The sequence below is a fragment of the Octopus sinensis genome, linkage group LG2, assembly GCF_006345805.1.
Source record: "Octopus sinensis linkage group LG2, ASM634580v1, whole genome shotgun sequence".
Classification (NCBI taxonomy): domain Eukaryota; kingdom Metazoa; phylum Mollusca; class Cephalopoda; order Octopoda; family Octopodidae; genus Octopus; species Octopus sinensis.
The window spans coordinates 128,577,175-128,596,599 of NC_042998.1; the positions used below are offsets into that span (position 1 = coordinate 128,577,175).

Below are 19,425 nucleotides of genomic sequence, written 5' to 3' on the forward strand. Positions count from 1 at the left end.
TATAAAGGGTCATTTCAGAAATCAGTTCCTTATAACAGAAATGATTTTTTTATCTTGAATCTCTTTCAGATATTGTACTGTGGCCATGTTGGGGCATTGCCTTGTAAGGTTTATTTGAATGCATTGTTCCTAGTGCTTATTTTTAAGTACTTACGATATTCATTCTAGTGGTCTCTTTCACAGGACCACAAAATTACAGGGGAGGTAAACAAACTAACACTGGTTGTCAAGCAATGTGTGTTTTTTCTTTGGGGTGGGGGCAAAAACAGACACACACACATACGATGGCTTCCATACAGTTTCCATCTACCAAATTCACTCACAAAACACAGGTCAACCTGGAGCTATAGTCAGAGAGCGATTTGCTCAAGGTGCTGCACAACAGGATTGAACTGCAAACATTGTGAGTGTAAGCAAGCTTAATCACACAGCCATGCCTGTGCTTAATTTGCTGACATGTTTTAAATATTTCAATATTTGTGTGCATGAGAAGAAAAGCGTTGCAAAACTGGAATTTACATAAATTATCATAAGAGTAACAGTTGGGTATCTCCCAACAATCCTATTTAATTGGGCCATGAGCAAAGCTGATATCTCTCAGCTAGACTGAGGTGCTTGAAAAGAATAACAATATGTCTTTATTCTTAAAATTGACGCAGGCTTGAAGAAGAATAAAAGACTCGTTGCTTGGAGCTATGAGAATAATCCATAAATTTCAGTAGGTAAAAAGAAAATGCCAACTTCATAAAAAATTTTTTTAAATATAAAATTTTAAAACCATTTCATATGTGTATTAGAGTCGTCATTATCTTCCAGTGTTTTAAATCCAGGTTTTGTCCCCGTTAACAAGGGTGGTCGGATCTACCTCAATGCCATAGCCATCTTGCTTGAATTTGGGTGTTCCCCTTTCTCAAGCCAACCCTCCACGTTTTCCTCGGTCTACCTCACTTTCGCAATCCTACCTCAAATTCAAGCACCCTCCTCAACACATGCCTATACCACCACACTACGTTCGCCCTTGCCAGCCATTTCACCAATTCCTTCAACCCCAGCATCCCCATCAAGTCCTCAGTCCTCCTCTTATCAAACAGCTTCATCCCACACATTTCTCTCACCATTGCTCTCTTGGTCCTTCTCAAAATTGCCATCTCTCTCTCACTCAGACACCATGTCTCGCTCCCATACAGCATTGCAGCTCTCACACAACTCCTATAGACCATTCCTTTCATCTTCAATGAGACCCTTTTCCCATATAACAATGCTCCACATTCCCTGAACTTCACCCAGCCAAGTCTCACTCTTGTTGTCACAGCTACTTCACATCCACTCTATCTCCCAAATAGCAAAACTCTTTCACTCTCTCCACCTCGTCACCTAGAGTTTCCACTTGTTCTACCAGCCCTCCAAGCTCCTTTCTCACATCTTCCACAAACTCTCCTGCCAGTCTTGGGGTTGTCATCTTCATTTTTGTACATCTACCATGAATCCATTTCTCACATCTCATACACAACACTGCATTTGCTATAAACCTCCTCCCACATACATCACATGGTTTCACCTTACTCACTAAAATTTCTCCTTCAACCCCACTCACCATTACCTTTGTCTTCCCAAGGTTTACCTTCAAACCCTTGCTTTCAAACACCTCCTTCCATTTCCAGAACTTCTCCCTCAATCCCTTCATCATCTCACTCATACAGTATGAATAATTAATGTTTTAGCTATGAAAACTACTACATACATAGAAGTACTATCATCGCTATTTTGATGCATAAATAATAGATCTATTATATCAGTACCTTCTTCATATTCTTAGTTGGTAAAGATAGAAAATTTAAACTGCTTTTTACATTCACAGAAGTGCAGGAACAGTTAGCCATTGTTCTGGATACTTTCACTACTACCACACCATCGAATAAATGGACCAGTCCACCTAGCTGTTTATAGGCATTGCAGAGTAGGAGCAACTTGCTTTACTAACCAGTTATAATACTGACAAATACTATTAGCCAGCTATTGTTTAACATCAAATCAGGATTGATTGAATAGACCTATGACCACAAGACAATACAGCTATGGCCATCCTGTCTGCTTCACATGAAAACATCACCCAAAACAACTAAGCATATTTTAATGATGGTAATGCTTAATTTAGCAGAAAAATGGTCTCTTCAACTGACTTGCCAAAAATACACAAAATATGAAGCCGATAAGGAACACTTTATGCAGTTACTGAACCTGATAGAAATAACAGTCAGATCTCAATCAAATCATACCAAAACAGTAAAACAGTTTTGATGAAAAGAAAGGGGGCACAATGGATAATATTTATCACAGTCTGAATGTCTTTGATTGTACATTTCCTTGACCAAAGCAGAACTGGGTTAAGCAACAACAATAAAATCCAAGATACTCAGTAATGGATTTACAACTAAATGGAGTTCGGAACTTGCCACCATCTCAAGGTTCCATCTCTCTTTTCTAAAGATTTCTATGTGCACTTGATAGGACAAAAGGTCATGGAAAGCTAGTTTCCACTCCCAAATTGAAAACCTTTCATTTTACTTATGACACAAAAAACCTTAAGGGAGGCTAGATGGCTCTCATTCCAATTCCTTTCTGTAGTTAATCTGATACTTTATACTAAGAGAAATATATAACTGTAGTAGGCATGTGAATACTGCCACCACCAATACAGCGACCATCAGTTTTAGGTTCAGTCTAATCCAAACTGTCATGGAGTGGGCAAGACCTCTTGAAAACAGACACACACACATGTATGTGCGTGTGCATGTATACAGATAGGAGAGATAGTGTTGTGCATCTGGGTGTGTATAATGCGCATGGTTCAGAGGTTAGAACATTGGGCTCACAATTATGAGGGAGTAAATTTGATTCAAGGAATGGGCAGTGTGTTGTGATCTTGAGCAAGACACTTTATTTTACGTTGGTCCAGTTCACTCATCTGTAGAACTGATTTGCGATGTCACTGTTGTTAAGCTGTATTGGCCTTTGGCTATGCATGGGTGGCATAGGGGGCGGTATGCATGGGTGACTGCTAGTCTTCTATAAACAACTTCGCCTGGACTTATGCCTCAGAGAGTAACTTTCTAGGTGCAATCCAGTCATTCATGACCGAAGGGGAGTCTTTACTCCTCACACACATACATATGTACATACATACATACATATACACACACACACACATGTATGCATTTATGTATATATGTGCATCAGAGGGTGACTTTCTAGGTGCAATCCCAGAGTCATTCATGACTGAAGGGGGTTTTTACTCCTTACACACACACATATACACACACATGTACTTATACATATATGTAAGTATATACATATATATATATATACATACATACATACACACACACATACATGTATGCACTGATGTATATGTGTAGGTGTATGTATTTGTAGATGTGCGTGTCATTGTTTTTATGTCCACTTTTCCATGCTTGCATGGGTCAGACAGAATTTGTTGAGACAGATTTCCTGTAGGTGGATGACCTTCCAGTCACCGCCCTTCCTTGCCTGTCATCAAGCAAGATAATGTTTCCCCATGGATGGATACATTAACACAGAAGGCTAGAAGCAAAGAACACAGCTTGTTTAACAGTAATACTTGCTTTCAATTACCACATGGTGTTAAGACAGAGACACAAACACACACTTCATTTAATATCCATGTTCCATAATAGCATAAGTTAGAGAGTTTGGAAGGTCCAGGGACTGTATCATGCTCCAGTGTTTGCTTCAACATGGTTTCTATGGCTGGACACTCAGAGAGATGATGGGGTGATGAGGCTAACAGGCTTCTTCCAGTTTTATCATCATCATCATCCCACTAATAACATTTTAGTTGGTTGGCCTGAAGCTGTAGGAAAAGATACTTGCTTAAAGGTGTTATACAGTGAGACTGAACCTGAAAATGTGTAGGTGGAAAGCAAACCTCATAACCATACAACCACACTGCACCTATATACACAATATGTGTGTGTGTGTAATATTCATATATATTAATATATATACATATATATGTGGGAGTGCTCTAAAGTTCCTGGCTTTAAGGGTATCACAAAAGGCCTAGCAGGAAGTTCAACCTTCTGAGTTCATTTATAGGGCTTAGAAAAACTGAAGGACTGGTGCAATAAGTGTGTGAATCAGAGAGGAATATGTTGTATAAAATCAAAATTAACTGATCCTTCTGTATATTTCTTTACCCAAAGCCAGGAACTTTTTAGCACCCCGTGTGTGTGAGAGAAAGAGAAATAGTTGGAGGTAATTCAAAGTGAGTAGAGTGTAGCAGAGACAGTAGATAAACCTTAGAGTGGCAAAGAAACTTTGAACAAGAGTAATTCAAAGTCTTTGTTGCACATGTCCAAATGAAAGATTGAGAGTGGATTCTATATAGACTCAGACTGGCCACTGGGTGTGGCCTAGGCAACAGATGGGTTAGTGGTAGAAGATGTGAGATATCATTTCCAACAGGACTTTTATTTGGAAATGTTTCATATTGCACCCTTTCCTCAGTAACTTGAAAATACAATGGAGATGTGCGAAAAAGAATTATTTTAGTTGTTACTTCTAAATATATATATATATATATATATATATATCGTGACGTACATTTGCCATTTAAATATGACTAACCCCTAAGGGTGGATGCTACTGTAGTTTGTAGCCCCAGGAGGACACCTCCTCCAGCTGGCCATAGACAGGTGTCCTCCTGGGGCTACAAACTACAGTAGCATCCACCCTTAGGGGTTAGCCATATTTAAATGGCAAATGTACGTCACGATGTGTTGTAGCTACTGTTTATAACTCGCTCTGAGATTTATTATTGCTTATATATATATCATCATCATTTAATGTGTATATATAAATATATCCATTATGGATGAGGACAGCTGTGTAAAGAAGTGCTAATCTCTAATTGTGGGGTGAACCTGTGGAAGAGGAAGACTCAGGAAGACATGGGACAAAGTGGTGAAGCATGATTTTCGAACGTTGGGTCTCTCAGAGACAATGACAAGTGATTGCAACCTTTGGCAATTCGTTATGCTTGAGAAGACTTGTGCAGCCAAGTGAAATCATAGCTGTGGCCAGTGTTGGTGACATGTAAAAGGCACCCACTACACTCTTGGAGTGGTTGGCATTAGGAAGTGCATCCAGCCATAGAAACCAAGCCCAAATCAGGCTGGAAACTAATGCAGCTCCCCAGATTACCAACTCCAGTCAAACTATCTAACCAATGCCAGCATGGAAAGCAGACACTAAATGATGATGACGAGGTTGGTGATGATATATATACATATATATATTTAAAATTAAAATGAGGGTGAAAAATTGGATATTAATTTGATAACATCAATTTTAACACCAGTAGTCTAGCATATAAAAAAAACTGAGATTCAGTAAATAGTATTACATTTATTATGTATCATCATCATCATCATCATCATCGTTTAACGTCCGCTTTCCATGCTAGCATGAGTTGGACGGTTCAACTGGGGTCTGGCAAGCCCGAAGGCTGCACCAGGCCAGTCAGATCTGGCAGTGTTTCTACAGTTGGATGCCCTTCCTAACGTCAACCACTCCGAGAGTGTAGTGGGTGATTTTATGTGCCACTGACACAGGTGCCAGACGAGGCTGGCAGACGGCCACGCTCGGATGGTGTTTTTTATGTGCCACCAACACAGGTGCCAGATGAGGCTGGCAGACGGCCACGCTCGGATGGTGTTTTTTATGTGCCACCGACACAGGTGCCAGACGAGGCTGGCAGACGGCCACGCTCGGATGGTGTTTTTTATGTACCACTGACACAGGTGCCAGACGAGGCTGGCAGACGGCCATGCTCGGATGGTGTTTTTTATGTGCCACCGACACAGGTGCCAGACGAGGCTGGCGATCTCAAAGCACAGATGTGGCTGTGTGATAAGAAGTTTGCTTCTCAGCCACATGGCTCTAGGTTCAGTACCATTGCATTGCACTTTAGACAAGTGTCTTCTACTATAGCCTTGTGAGTGAAATCTGGTAGGTGGAAACATGAAAGAAGCTAGCCATACATGTGTTTGTGTGTGTATCTCATTTTGACATCATGATAGTTAGAAATGAGTAACACTGTCATACAAGCTGTCTCCTTCATTTCCAGAATTCTATGAAAGTGTGTCTGACCATGGGGAAATGCTGGCTTGCTTGGAAATGGGTGAGGGTTGGCAACAGGAAAGCCACCTGACCGATGCAAGCATGGAGAAGCAATATAAAATGATGATGATGAACGACGACATATGAGTGCTTTTATTACTTCTACTCAGAAAAAAACTCCCACAAGTATTGTTAATTTTTATGACATAAAAACTACCCAATTGGAACAAGACTTAGCAAAATATTTAGAAAAAATTATTTACCTGAAATGCAGAAGCAACCATTGCGTTTGGCATCGTGACAGATGACCTGCATCGAAATCGCACTAAATGCGACATTTTTGGAGGTGGTTTTTCTTTTAATGGTTCCTTAGGAGGCACAGCACTTAAATCAATTTTCATTGTTGAATCTAAGTTATTTTTCCGTGAAAGAGTCTCCCTTAAACTCTCTCTCCGAAGAGGTCCTTTATTTTTAGCTATGCTATTTCTCCGATTTAACTTAAACATAGTGAATGTATTATCAACCAAGTTATGACATAGTTATCCAGCTGTAGCATTTTTTTTTTTTACTTCTCTCACTGCTATTCAAAACTTTATATAAATTATGTTGGTAAAAGTTTCTGATAAACAATTAGTATATCCATATCTTCCACGGTGTTTGAAAATATACTTTCCTAAATTAAAGTGAACATTTAGTAAAAATGTTCATAAACAAAAGTTGACTGGGTTCAAACAGAAATATAACTCTTCATGATCACTGACAGGAGTAATTATAACAGATGATAAGTAAACCAAAATGGCCTATATCACAACTGTTATAGAGAGAATATTAGTGGGAGGGGAAGAAGGCAAAAATCAATACACCTAATATTAATGTGTTGATAAATTCAATCATCAATGTAGAAGGCTGAAACTAGCACAGATGTCAAAATAATAATGAAGGTGAGGAAACTCTTAGTCATAGGTCTAATTTTAATATTTCAGAATATTAATATAATAAAGTTATTTCTCTTTTCACATGAAAACACAGAGATTCAGAACAAATTATTCATGCTAAAATATAGCCAAAATTCTATTGACTATGATTATGAGAAGGTTTCTCTACACAATATTTACAAAACTGCTACATAAAAACCTAGAAGGTATTGCTTTCTAATTATAATGTAATAATTTAATAAAGTTTTTGGTTTCCATTTATTCAAGAACTTAAGAAAAGAAACATGAAAATAAATTTCTGGAGGCTGTTTAAAACTGCATACATGAGAATAGCACTTGCCGTTAGGATGTATTGCAATGTCAAAAGAAAAAAACACTGTTAAAAAGTAATATTCCAAAAAGAAACTAACCTTGATCACATTATTTGGTTTCAATTAAGAGGCCATTTCTAATTCAGGCTCTATTATTGATAACCGAAAAACATTAGTTCTTCAGTTGTTCATAATCAAAATTATTTACACAAAATGCCCATCTTATTTCAAATGAAGTATTCTTGGTCTTATTGCTTCTAATCTTCATATCAGAAACTAGTCTATTCCAACCATTAATACATTTTCCATCACCAGTAAAAATACTGACAAAGCAACACCTCTTAAGATATTAGAATATGAAATAGCTTTGGAATTTCTTTGAAGATAATTGAGGAAATTTAAAAGCCACATTGACTTCTTGTCAGTCCAGGACTTTACTCACAACATTCAATGTTCCACTACTCAAAATTAGTTCCATTCTTATAGTACTTCATATTTTAAGCAGTTATAGTTTCCTCCAGAGCAGTGGTGAAATTCTGTCTGCTAATAAAGTCTCTAAAAATCTATAGAAGGATGAGAGCAATTAAATTCTTAAGACCAAAACAGTAATTTTATATAGATTGCATACTTTATTTTTCTCTCTATAAATGAACCCACTTCCCAGATTATGTACTTGCAATTCACTCATAGCATTAAAAAAAAAAAAAAAGCACCAACCTAGTAGCACAATAACGAAATAATTCAATCATATTTATGGATAGCAAGAATAGAAGATTAGAAACAGTAAAACCAGGAATATTTTAGCTGAGCTAAGATGGAAATTTGAGTATCAATGTTAAGTAAATTTTTCTTTTTGGTTGTCCATATTTAAAATTATTCCCACACCCCATCACCACTAAAAACAGTTGCATATTCTATATTCTAGTATCTTGTGTTAAGAGAAGATGCTCTGTTATATTCTCAGTATCTGGAGTTAAGGACATTTTTAGTGACTCTCACAACCTTAATAGGTATTAGAGAGCAAAGGAAGTTTTTCGTTTCCTTGAAATTACTTTCTCCCCACTTCTTTCTAAACCTGTGTCCTCCTGTACTAAAGATTACACATTTATTCCTGTGAATCCAAGTTTAGAAGAATATATACATAGCCTTGAAGCAATTCATAAGTGAAATGATTCACCAAACAGCTCTGTCATGTAGTCAACTCAAGAATAAACTAGAATACTGAAGAAATATTAAATATTTTTTCAAATATGCAAAAAGAGTGCACAATATGTATACACTTTGCCTATCAGCAACCAAAAATAACACTATCTAGATATAAAATATAAAAGACTTTTACAAAGCTTTCTCAAAAAAATAGAGTAATATATTTATTCTAGCTAAGAATATATTAATTGAAGTTAATTTTAAGAACACCAAAAAACCAAATTCATAAGAAAACAGTCAATCAATTTCAACTTTAGAGTGTTAGATTGTGAGGACTTGTTTTTTTACCAACAGAATGTTCAACATTGAATTCAAGAGAGGAATAATGAATTTTATAGCTAAATTCAAGTTCTGTCAACTTTAATCAAAACATATTTACATATTGACAGCCGTCAAAATTTGGATTTATTCCTAACTTCAGCTGCTGTAATGAACTCATCGAGCTTCTTGAGGACATTACCCGAATCACTGATGGTGGCTCCTGGGTGGATGTTTACCTGGACTTTCCTAAGGCTTTTAATTCTGTGCCACACAAAAGACTTATGGTGAAACTCTCTGCAATGGGTATAAGAGATGATCTTTATAACTGGTTCAAGTCCTTTATTATCGACCGAAAAGAGGTTGTCACAGTTCTAGGACAGCACTCTTCACTCTATAAGATGACATCTGGTGTTCCACAGGGATCTCTTCTTGGCCCCCTTTTATTTGTTGCATATGTTATTAACCTTCTTACTAACAATAACTCTGAGCACCTTTTCAAACTCCACCTGTCTAACACCCGTGGACACGTTTACAAAGTCAGAAAACAGCATAGCTCCCATGACTTTTGGAAACATTTTTTCATGCTAGGAGTTGCTGAAACATGGAACAAACTGCCAGCATCAGTTGTCAGAGCACTGCATCCTTCAAAACTTCCATACTTCCTGAGATTCGCCAACACTACACTTGATTTTCTCCCCTCCATACACACGCAAGTATTATCTGACTCATACACTGTTCACTTCCCAGACATTTGTACATTACTGCATATGCTTTATATGCACTTTTGATAAGTTGTGGTGCACCTGAGCACTGTATACAATAATTTCATGATAATTATTTTTTATGTGGGGAAAAAAATTGTCACAAGGGAACTAACTCATGTTTTGCATATTATTTCCCTTTACAAAAGGACTTGCAAATTTTGAGTTATCTTGTGAGTATTAAAATGTTCTTCAGTCAGGCAGAATGTTTACCACTTGAGTAGAATCAATGAATATACTTTCTAAATATACTGTCTACTTGCACTCAATTATAGCATCTATCTAATAAATTTAGAATTTCTTCTCTTTACAGTAGGTTAACATTTTCAGACATGCTTGTTTGCTTAAACCACAAGGAACATGTCAATAGACAGAATCAGTTTTTTGTAGTTTGAAATGCAAGGTTGATGGCATTTCACTCCGGTGTTTTCGTGCTATATAAGGTCCAGAGTTTCAATGCTTTATTTTAAACCAGCAATATTATTTAGTTTGATGATTACAATAATTATAAGTGTAGATATTTTCCATTTAAAGATAGCATATGTCAGAAAAAAATATTTTGACATTTTTCAGAGATTAATAAATACTCAAAGAACAATTAAATCTTAGTAGAAAAAAAAAGGACTGCTCAAAGAAGATATCTGAACCAACTCTATGCAAACCTCTTTATAAAGAAACTGTATTTTAGTAGTAGTTGTCTAACCCTAACTCAATGCTTACTGAGCAAGCTTAGGATCAAAGGCATTCCAACCTGGCCTAGTCTGACTTTTGTGCAAAGGCAGTAGGGTGTACTTTCAAAGATACTTGCCTTCTATATCTAGCACCTCTACCTAAAATGGAAAGGCTCCATCATGAGCTTGTGTATTCTATTTCTGCAAATAGTAACAGACAATGCATTATCTTTAAGTAATTGGATAAATTCACAAGTTTACTACCAAAATATAGAAATCTTGTTTGTTTATAAACTGTTTCTTTGACAACTGATAGGTTTATTGCTCTGAGAATCCACCAGCTTTATCATTCATAGGTCTACAAACTTAAATGCCATCACAATAACTTTGATAATAAGCAGAAAAATTCCGAGGGTATAACACGTGCAAAGACATGGTGAAATTTAACTGAAGACTCATACTATGCTTGCTGATTATCTGCTGCAATATTAGTTATCAGTTCAATTTTAACTAATTTTGTAAATAAATAAACACTTAGTCTCCTTTGAAGTTATATAGCCTCAAAAATTTTGGGCCTTATCTTAGGGTTACATTGATGCAAATCTAAGGATAATTTTATCCTTTCTTATAGGAAATGGTAACTAGCTAAAATTGCAAGAAATACATAATTATTCTAGAATTGCTTGAAATGGCCGGAAATATCCCAGGAGATATTGTAAGAGTCTGATACACATTCATATATTGATATTAATATCTAATTTGTTGACTAATGCATCCACCTTGTCATTGACAGATCAAAGTTTATGAGGGTTCAAATATTGTACCAATACTATGGGAGATTGATAACAAAATAAAAAATATTCGATATAGCTACTCATGAAGATTTAGGTGTTCTTAGACAGACTGATGGCTTGAGAGAGATAAAGACAATATGACAACATATTGAAAATCTACGAACAGATAAAGCTTTACGTTTCTGATCAAGGTACGTAACTCTTGCCTGACTTATTTTACAACTGAGAAATAATTTAATAGAAAGGAGTCTCAAATCAATTTACTCCAAAACTTGTGGACGAAAAAAATCAAAACAAAACCAAAAAACTCATCTACACTATGAGAAATTAAAATGAAGCACATGTGTATATTAATTTGTGAAGTAAAAATTTTTGCAGCAAAATATCTTTATCCCGCATCACAAAAAGAAATGTCCACCTACTTTCAGATCAAATCTGTCAAATGAAAGAGACAAATAAAACTAATAGTTAATTTCATGTAAATGTGGAAAATACCACAAATACTCAAATCTATATTTCATTGAAAAAGAATAAAAGAACCATAATACTCGTAGAATAGTTTGCAGAGAGCAAACAAGAGAAACAAATATAATTTTTCGAGCAGAAAATTCTTCTTGAAAGAGATCTGCCCAAAATGTTAGACCTTGCTTCTTCACAAAAAGTTCATTTTTTCCACACGGCAAACTTTTAGTATTCACCGTTTGGTGGCACAAGCCAGCACTACTTTACTTAGACTGATTCTACTGTTTTGCAAAAAGCACTGGTGCTGGTATTATGTAAAAAGCAATGGTGCTGGTGCCACATAAAAATCACCCAGTACACTCTGCAAAGTGACTGGTGTTAGGAAGGGCATTCAGCTGCAGAAACCAAACAAATACAGACTATGGAGGCTGGGGAAGTTCCTGTCAAACCACCAAACCCATGACAGCATGGAAAATGGACGTTAGATGATGATGATGATGATGATGATGATGATGATGATGCATATAAAACTACACTGACATAACTATTGATCTGCTTGACATATTAATAATGCAGTAATTTTACTTCTGAAACATTCTATTCAAATAAACCTCATTAAGTAGTGGAAAGTTTTAATTCATTTCTCTACAAAAGTTTTCACTCCTTATTTCTAAGTTTTGAGTGGGGAAAAAATCATATCAGAACATTGCAGGTTCTGGAGAATTTATCACGAAACCAAAAAAATTACAAACGGAAACTGATATCATGCAAGTGGCTTAAGATATTTTCTGGGGAAAAGTGAAGTTTTTTTTTGTTTGTTTTATTTTTAAAGCTAGTAATCAAATTTATCACAAATTAGAGCCCATTTCTTCTAATCTTACTATATTAGATAAAAAGAAATTAATAGAACTTCCAGTGAAACCATGAATACCTTTTAGGCTTAAGCATGGCTGTATGGTAAGAAGCTTGCTTCCCAACCACATGGTTTCAGGTTCAAGTCTCATTGCATGGCACCTTGAGAAAGTGTCTTTTACTATAGCTCCAGGCTGACTAAAAATCTTGTGAGTGGATTTGATAGATGGGAATTGAAAAAACCTGTCATGTGTGTGTGTGTGTGTATATATATATATATATGTACACACACACACACACACACATACATACATACATACACATGTATGCGTGCATGTTTGTGTTTGTTTGTCTGCCACCACAGCTTGACAATTAGTGTTGGTTTGTTTATGTCTCTGCAACTTATCATTTTGACAAATGAGACCAGTAGATTAAATACTAGGATTATAAACAGGTGATGGGATCGATTTGTTCCACTGAATTTTTTAAGGCAATATCTTAGCATGGCCATAGACCAATGATTGAAACAAGTGAAAGGTAAATGATAAAAAAAGGAAGGAGAGAGAGAGAGAAGGAAAAAGAGGAAGAGAGTGAATGTGCGTGTATGTGTGTGATTAGGTGGATAAGTTTGCTTTATTTGAGGAGAAAAAAAAATCCGAAAATGAATATTTTGTTTCCTTTGGTTTTATCCGGGACTAGATTCAGCATGATGTAACAAGTACAGTGACATCAACAGAAAAAAATAAATAAATAAATAAAAAAATAAAAATTTATTTTTAATTTTAAGAAGTTGTAGAAAAGAAATATCTCTACTTCTGGCCTGATATACCACTGCCAGAGAATAAGCCTATTAAAAACAGTATAGATAAGAAAGCAATTTTTACAAATTCCTGAGAATAATGCAGTTTTAAGCTATTCAAAGGAACCAAGATCCTAATTGAAACTAAATGAATCAGATATCTTTAAAAATAAATTTTACATAAAAAGTTACAACTAAAAATATCGAAAATTTAACAAGAACTGAAGAAAAGAAATAATTGAAAATGTAAGATAAATGTAACCTTCAGATTAGATAAAGCTATTTAATTTCTAGTGTAAGTAAAACTTAAGTACATAAGCAGCTCATCATTTTAGGGATATGTAGGACAACACTGTCCAATATGTCTTGGAAAAAAGGGATCTGGGAGAGATCTGTATGCATTTTCTAATAGATCAAGTAACCATATAGAGACACCTTAATGGTTGTGAACATTAGCAATAATTGCACCGAAAACTCTTGACTTCCAACTTTACTTACCCTGCTCATTCAAGAAATTATGTTTTGGTACACTTACCTGAAAAACTTTAGCCATTATGATGATGAACTGTAATTAACTAAATTCCATCAAGCTACTACTTTTGTATAAGTATTTTAGGATAATTATATAACTCTGTAAGACAACATTTTCATATCCCAAGTTCCTTAAAATCAGCTAGTCCATCTACTTCAAAAGGTAAGCATGCATACATGATTATGGAAGCAATAATATGGAGAGATTGTTGTCAGTTTGTATCTCAAACATTATTAAAATTCATCTGAAGAGTTTACCCGATGAATAATATAAATTTAAAAAATGAAAATAATCAATAAGAAGAGTTGAGGTTCACAGCCTACTGATGATTGATTGGTAGTTTTAGCCATTGAAAAACTCTACAGTAAAGTCTGAAACACTGAGCTAAAAAATACTTCTACTATCCATAAGTCAATATTCCACTTTGTTATTAGTATTTCTTTCTTTTATTTGACTTTTTCTAAACACACCCATTTTAATATGTCTAGCAAGCAACACCGAACAAGATGTTACCAATGAGAAAAACCTTATTCAGTCAACAATCTTTAATATTGCTTTAAACAAAGGTATTTGAGGGGGTGGTTATTGAACTACAATATAAGCACATCATTCTTAATTCTTTTCGAGTTTTCATTTATGAGGGTTACAATGGCACAGAAACATTATAGAATAGGGATAGGTTAGAGAATTAATGAATGTGTCTTCATCTGTAATTAAAGGAAGTAAGTAATAAAGGATCCTCAAAATGAGCTTTCCTACTGAGGATCTTACTAAAGAATGAAATAATTAAATTAGAAGATTGCTAAGCTGTTTCTAATATCAGTTTCAAACTTTGGCACAAGGTCAGCAATTTAAGGAGATGGGTTAAGTCAATTACATCGACTCCAGTGCTCTACTGGTACTTATTTTATTGACCCCAAAAGGATGAAAGGCAAAGTTGACCTTGGTGGAATTTGAACTCAGAATATAAAGACAGATGAAATGCAGCTAAGCATTTTGCCTGGTGTGCTAATGATTCTGCCAGCTTACTGCCTTAAACTATTTCTAATATTAATGAAGATATAAGCTGGCAGAAACATTAGCACACTGGGCGAAATGCTTAGTGGTATTTCGTCTGCCTTTACGTTCTGAGTTCAAATTCCGCCGAGGTCAACTTTGCCTTTCATCTTTTTGGGGTTGATAAATTAAGTACCAGTTGCATACTGGGGTCGATCTAATCAATTGGCCCCACTCGCCAAAAATTTCGGGCCTTGTGCATAGAATACAAAAGAATATTAATAAAGATAGACTATTGATTTCTTTTTAATAGTCCCAAATCAAACATTTTGTCTTGAAGAAGTAATCATTTGAATCAACCCAGTATATCACTGGTACTCATTTTAATAATCAGAGGATTAATAGTAAAGTGGATTTCTTATGATTTTAAGAACCCGGTAGGATGAAATGAAATAAAGTAATTACATTTAATCTGTAACTATGTCAGCCAATGCACTCACCCTATGGCTCAAAATATCTAAAGGGGCTTGTGAATTTTTGTTTTTTTTTAACTTAAAAAAACAAAAATAAGGAAGGAGATTGTCTTTAACCTAGGAAGGTCAATAGTGGAGTGAATGTGTAAATTTAGTGCAATAATAAACACCTTAAAATTGCAAGATACTGATTCACTCAGCGTGAGTGGAAAGGTTTTTTACACAGGTTCTTTTAAAACAACAGGATCTTCCAACTATTATTCAGTCAGCTAAGCAGGCTGAAATAAGAGGAATTATGTTTTCACAAAGGTCAACATGCATAGGTTCATTGGTCCACAGTGAAGTTAACTCACTGTAACTTCAATCACTAATACAAGGCAAATCTTTCCAAATTTCAACAGCAATCATTGTTACTAAGTGGTTGTTTAACTTCAAGCAAGATCTGAATGAACAAAGGCATTTCAAGACATGACCATTCTGTCTACAATTTCTCATAGGTCAAATTATTGGCTTGTTCAGAGTCAATCTGATGACCAGAGATGTTAATGTAAGTGGTACAGTTCCTTCAAGGTACTGGTCAGTCAAAGGGCCAAACCAGTTATTGTTACTCTCGTTTCATTTACTTAATGTCCCTTGTGTTTCCCTTCTCTGCTGCTGTCCAATTTTTAAAGATCTTCAAACTTTAACAGTCCAAAAGTATTACATATCAGTTGAGAGAGACAACAATATTTTGCTATGTTTAACCCTATCGGTACTGAATAACTAAGAGTATACTGTTATTTCCCTGACTACCAAACAGAAGCTGGAGTTTTCACTAAAACTCATAAATTCTCATGTAGTCTCACCTGTCCTAAAGATTAGTGGTGACACAACACAGGATCATGTACATATCAGAAATGGCAGGTGAATCTCTCTCAAATTACAAACAAGCATCATAAACAAGAAAAAGACACATGTGATAATGCAGCCCTGTACATACTCTGGAAAGACAAGCCAGTCTTATCTAGAATGTCTTTGATCACAGAGAATTTAAAAATAAACATATAAATAGCATATAGTAGTAGTAATAATAATAACCTGGAAATCTTGTTTCTTTGTTGATAGATTTTGCCTTTTAGATCTCCTCTTTTTTTTCTTGGGTGGTTTGACAACTGTGACATTTCCAGTAACAGGGTCAACAACCTGAACTGGAGCTGCTGGCTCCTCATCATCTTCATCCTCATCCTCATCATCACCATCAGTTGTAACAACAACACCAGACGCACCTCCACCACCACCACCACCACCACCTGTTTGAAAAAAAAATTATTATTACAATAAATTTTTTTGTTTTTTAAATGAAGGGGGTACTTTTCTCATTAAATTTGAACATCAAAACCAACAACTTCCTTAAATAGGATACATCAAACTATCATCCTTTCCACAATATCCTCTGAGAAAGCACTGTTGACTATCCCCAAACATTTTCACTGGTCTACCTTCATCATGAGATTCTTCAACTGGCAAAGGGCACTTTTTCTTGGGTTGGTGCATAATTATTGCGACTTTTTTCAACAAATTTTATTCAACAAAACAATAGCAACATGTAACAAAAACATCTTTAAATGATGGTCAAACCGTCTGCCAAGCAAATGGGAAGCAGTAATTGAAGTAAATGGTGAATATGCTCAGGAATAATCATTTAAAGATGTTTTTGCTACATGTTGTTATTGTTTTTGTTGAACAAAATTTGTTGAAAAAAAGCTGCAATAATTATGCACCAATGCAATATTATGCAGCATGAATGATATAGAAATATATGCCTATAACATTACAATTGCTTCTCCTGAACATATTGCTAAATACTTTTTAATACTCAGCTACTTTCCTAGTTCAGTTGCCTGCAGCTTTGCTCTTCATGTAATTTACTTCATACAGCACTCATATAACATAAGACCACTATATCCCCAACTCAGTCCAGTAAGCTAACTGCAATTCAACATTCACATGCAATTAGGAACAGTATCAATATCTTTATTAACTCCAAACACTAATCAATTCAAAGGTACAGCAACTGCTATATTTTGTCCAAGTCCAACTTTCTCACTAGGATCTACTGACATGTAAAAATTGATAGGATTGTTGAGAGAATATGATATGCCCACACTGTCCTCTACACGAGAGTGTACAGATCTGGAACAAGAGATTTTTGAGGTCAAATCTAATTGTTTGATTACCTGTCTGTCACAGGTGTGTGCTTGATCAAAGATGACCTGAGAATATAGTACAACAATTAATATATACATCCAATCGACCATTTATAAGTTTGAAAATAAAGTCTGTTAGCATCATCATCATTGTTGATTTAAAATCTATTTTTCCATGTTTGCATGGGTCATACAGAATTTGCTGAGTCAAATATTCTATAGCTGGATGTCCTTGATGTTGACAATCTTTACTTATTTCCAGAGAAGGTCATATTTCCCCATGATTGAACGTGTTTTCAGGGTAGAGTTAAAATGTTCAACACCACTTGTATGACAGTGACACTCATTCACATCTAGTCAAGACAAGGATGGACACACACACACAAAACTTTTTTTCATTTTCCTATTCACCAAATGCACTCACAAGACTTTGGTTGACCTGGGGCAACAGTGGAAGACACTTGCCTAAGGCACTGCATGGTAGGACTGAACCCCAAATCTGTGCTTGAGGAGCAATCTTTTTACTTTGAGTACTTAACAGATTTTGAGCTGATGGTAGCAAAGTCTTAATGATAATTTGTTTTATTTTTCTATATTGAATAGCTTTTCAAATCTTTATCATGAAAATTCAATAGATAATTATCAATGCTTACCTCCCGAAGTAGTAGAAGCTGGTGCTATATAATCCAACTTTAATCTCACAGTACCCTGAATAAAAAAGTTTACAATCGTTTCAATTATTCTGAATATCAAAAGCTTATTCAAATACAAATCCATGATAAGATGATATAAGATAACTTTATGATAAGCTATGTAAACATAGATATTTAAAATAATTATTCTAATATTTTAACTTTATGAGACTCTGCATTTATTTTCCGCATTGGTTCATATTCTATGCTTTCAAAATATGCTCAAAACTTACAAAAAGCTCTTGGACCAAAATGCTCATTTTCCATTCTTTTTCTACTCTAGCATTAGATAGATAGGATATAATACACCATATTTGATCCTGTATCATATCTGAGAAGAGATGTTATACATTACTGGCCACAATATGATTCCTTAGATTGTTGTAACTTTTGAATGATGCCCCCTGCTGAGTAGGCTATCAGGCCCCAAATTTCCCCTAAATGGAATGGCAGTCCAGTGCAAGGTTACCCATTTAAGGCTGAGTGGAATGGAGCACTGTGAAACGAAGTGTTTTGCTCAAGAATACAATGCACCATTTGTTTAGGAATTGAAACCACAACCTTGAGCGCAACATCCTAACCACTAGGCCACATGTCTTTACAGACATATATATTACTAATGTAGTTAAGTGAAGCTGCTATAATGCTTGTATTCCTTTATTACCTCCGCCTTAGCAAAGATGGAGGTATTGTTTTCAGTCGTGTTTGTTTGTTTGTTTGTCTGTGGACGAGATATCGCAAAAGCCACTGGATGGAGTTGGATGTAACTTTCAGGGATGTTTGGCCTCATGGCTGGCACAAATTGACTAGATTTTGGGATCAATGCGGTACCAGACAAGGATTCTGGATTATTTTTCCTGTTTTTTTTTTTTTTTTTTTTTTTTTTTACTTAATCTTTGAGAGCAGTCAAGTTTATTTCAGATATTGTCATTTTAAAATTCATCTCTGGCTAATCGTTGAGAGAACGTTGGTGTTGTCTTGGCGGAGGTTTGTGCTCTCTGAGTGCTCTTGTTTATAGTTAGTTAGTTAGTTAGTTAATTTGGCTCAAAAGCAAATAGCAAGGCCATGTAGGGGAACATGAAGTTAAGTACAGGGTGGTGTTCATGTAAAGAGTTCAGGCCACTTGAGGTCAAGGGAGGCTTTGAACAAAGCGGTCGTTGGCATCTTCCCCATCTCGTCTGGCAGCTTGTTCCATGGATCCGCAACCCGGACGGAAAAAGCTCCTCTCCTTCGATTGAGATGAAATCGTCGCAGGTAGAGCTTTTCGGAATGACCCCGCAGCCGACGCTCTGGAGCAGGAGTGAAGAACAGCTCTTTCGAGAGGTTACACTTTCC

At 35.6% G+C, this 19,425-nt stretch overlaps 1 protein-coding gene across 13 annotated transcripts in view; it reads right to left on the reverse strand.

Moving 5' to 3' along the window:
- LOC115230663 (myoferlin) overlaps nucleotides 1-19,425 on the reverse strand; it is a 208,485-nt gene that overhangs the window by 118,186 nt on the left and 70,874 nt on the right. For 9 of the 13 annotated variants that reach the window (XM_036499290.1, XM_036499279.1, XM_036499274.1 and 6 more), the window contains exons 5-6: nucleotides 18,052-18,106; nucleotides 16,290-16,501 (exon numbers count right to left, since the gene is read on the reverse strand). In XM_036499290.1, the coding sequence (XP_036355183.1) occupies nucleotides 16,290-16,501; nucleotides 18,052-18,106 (267 nt within the window). Of the gene's footprint in view, nucleotides 1-6,422; nucleotides 6,803-13,746; nucleotides 13,780-16,289; nucleotides 16,502-18,051; nucleotides 18,107-19,425 lie in introns of those variants that run through there. The other 4 variants (XM_036499276.1, XM_036499275.1, XM_036499303.1 and 1 more) reach the window with 4 other exon arrangements.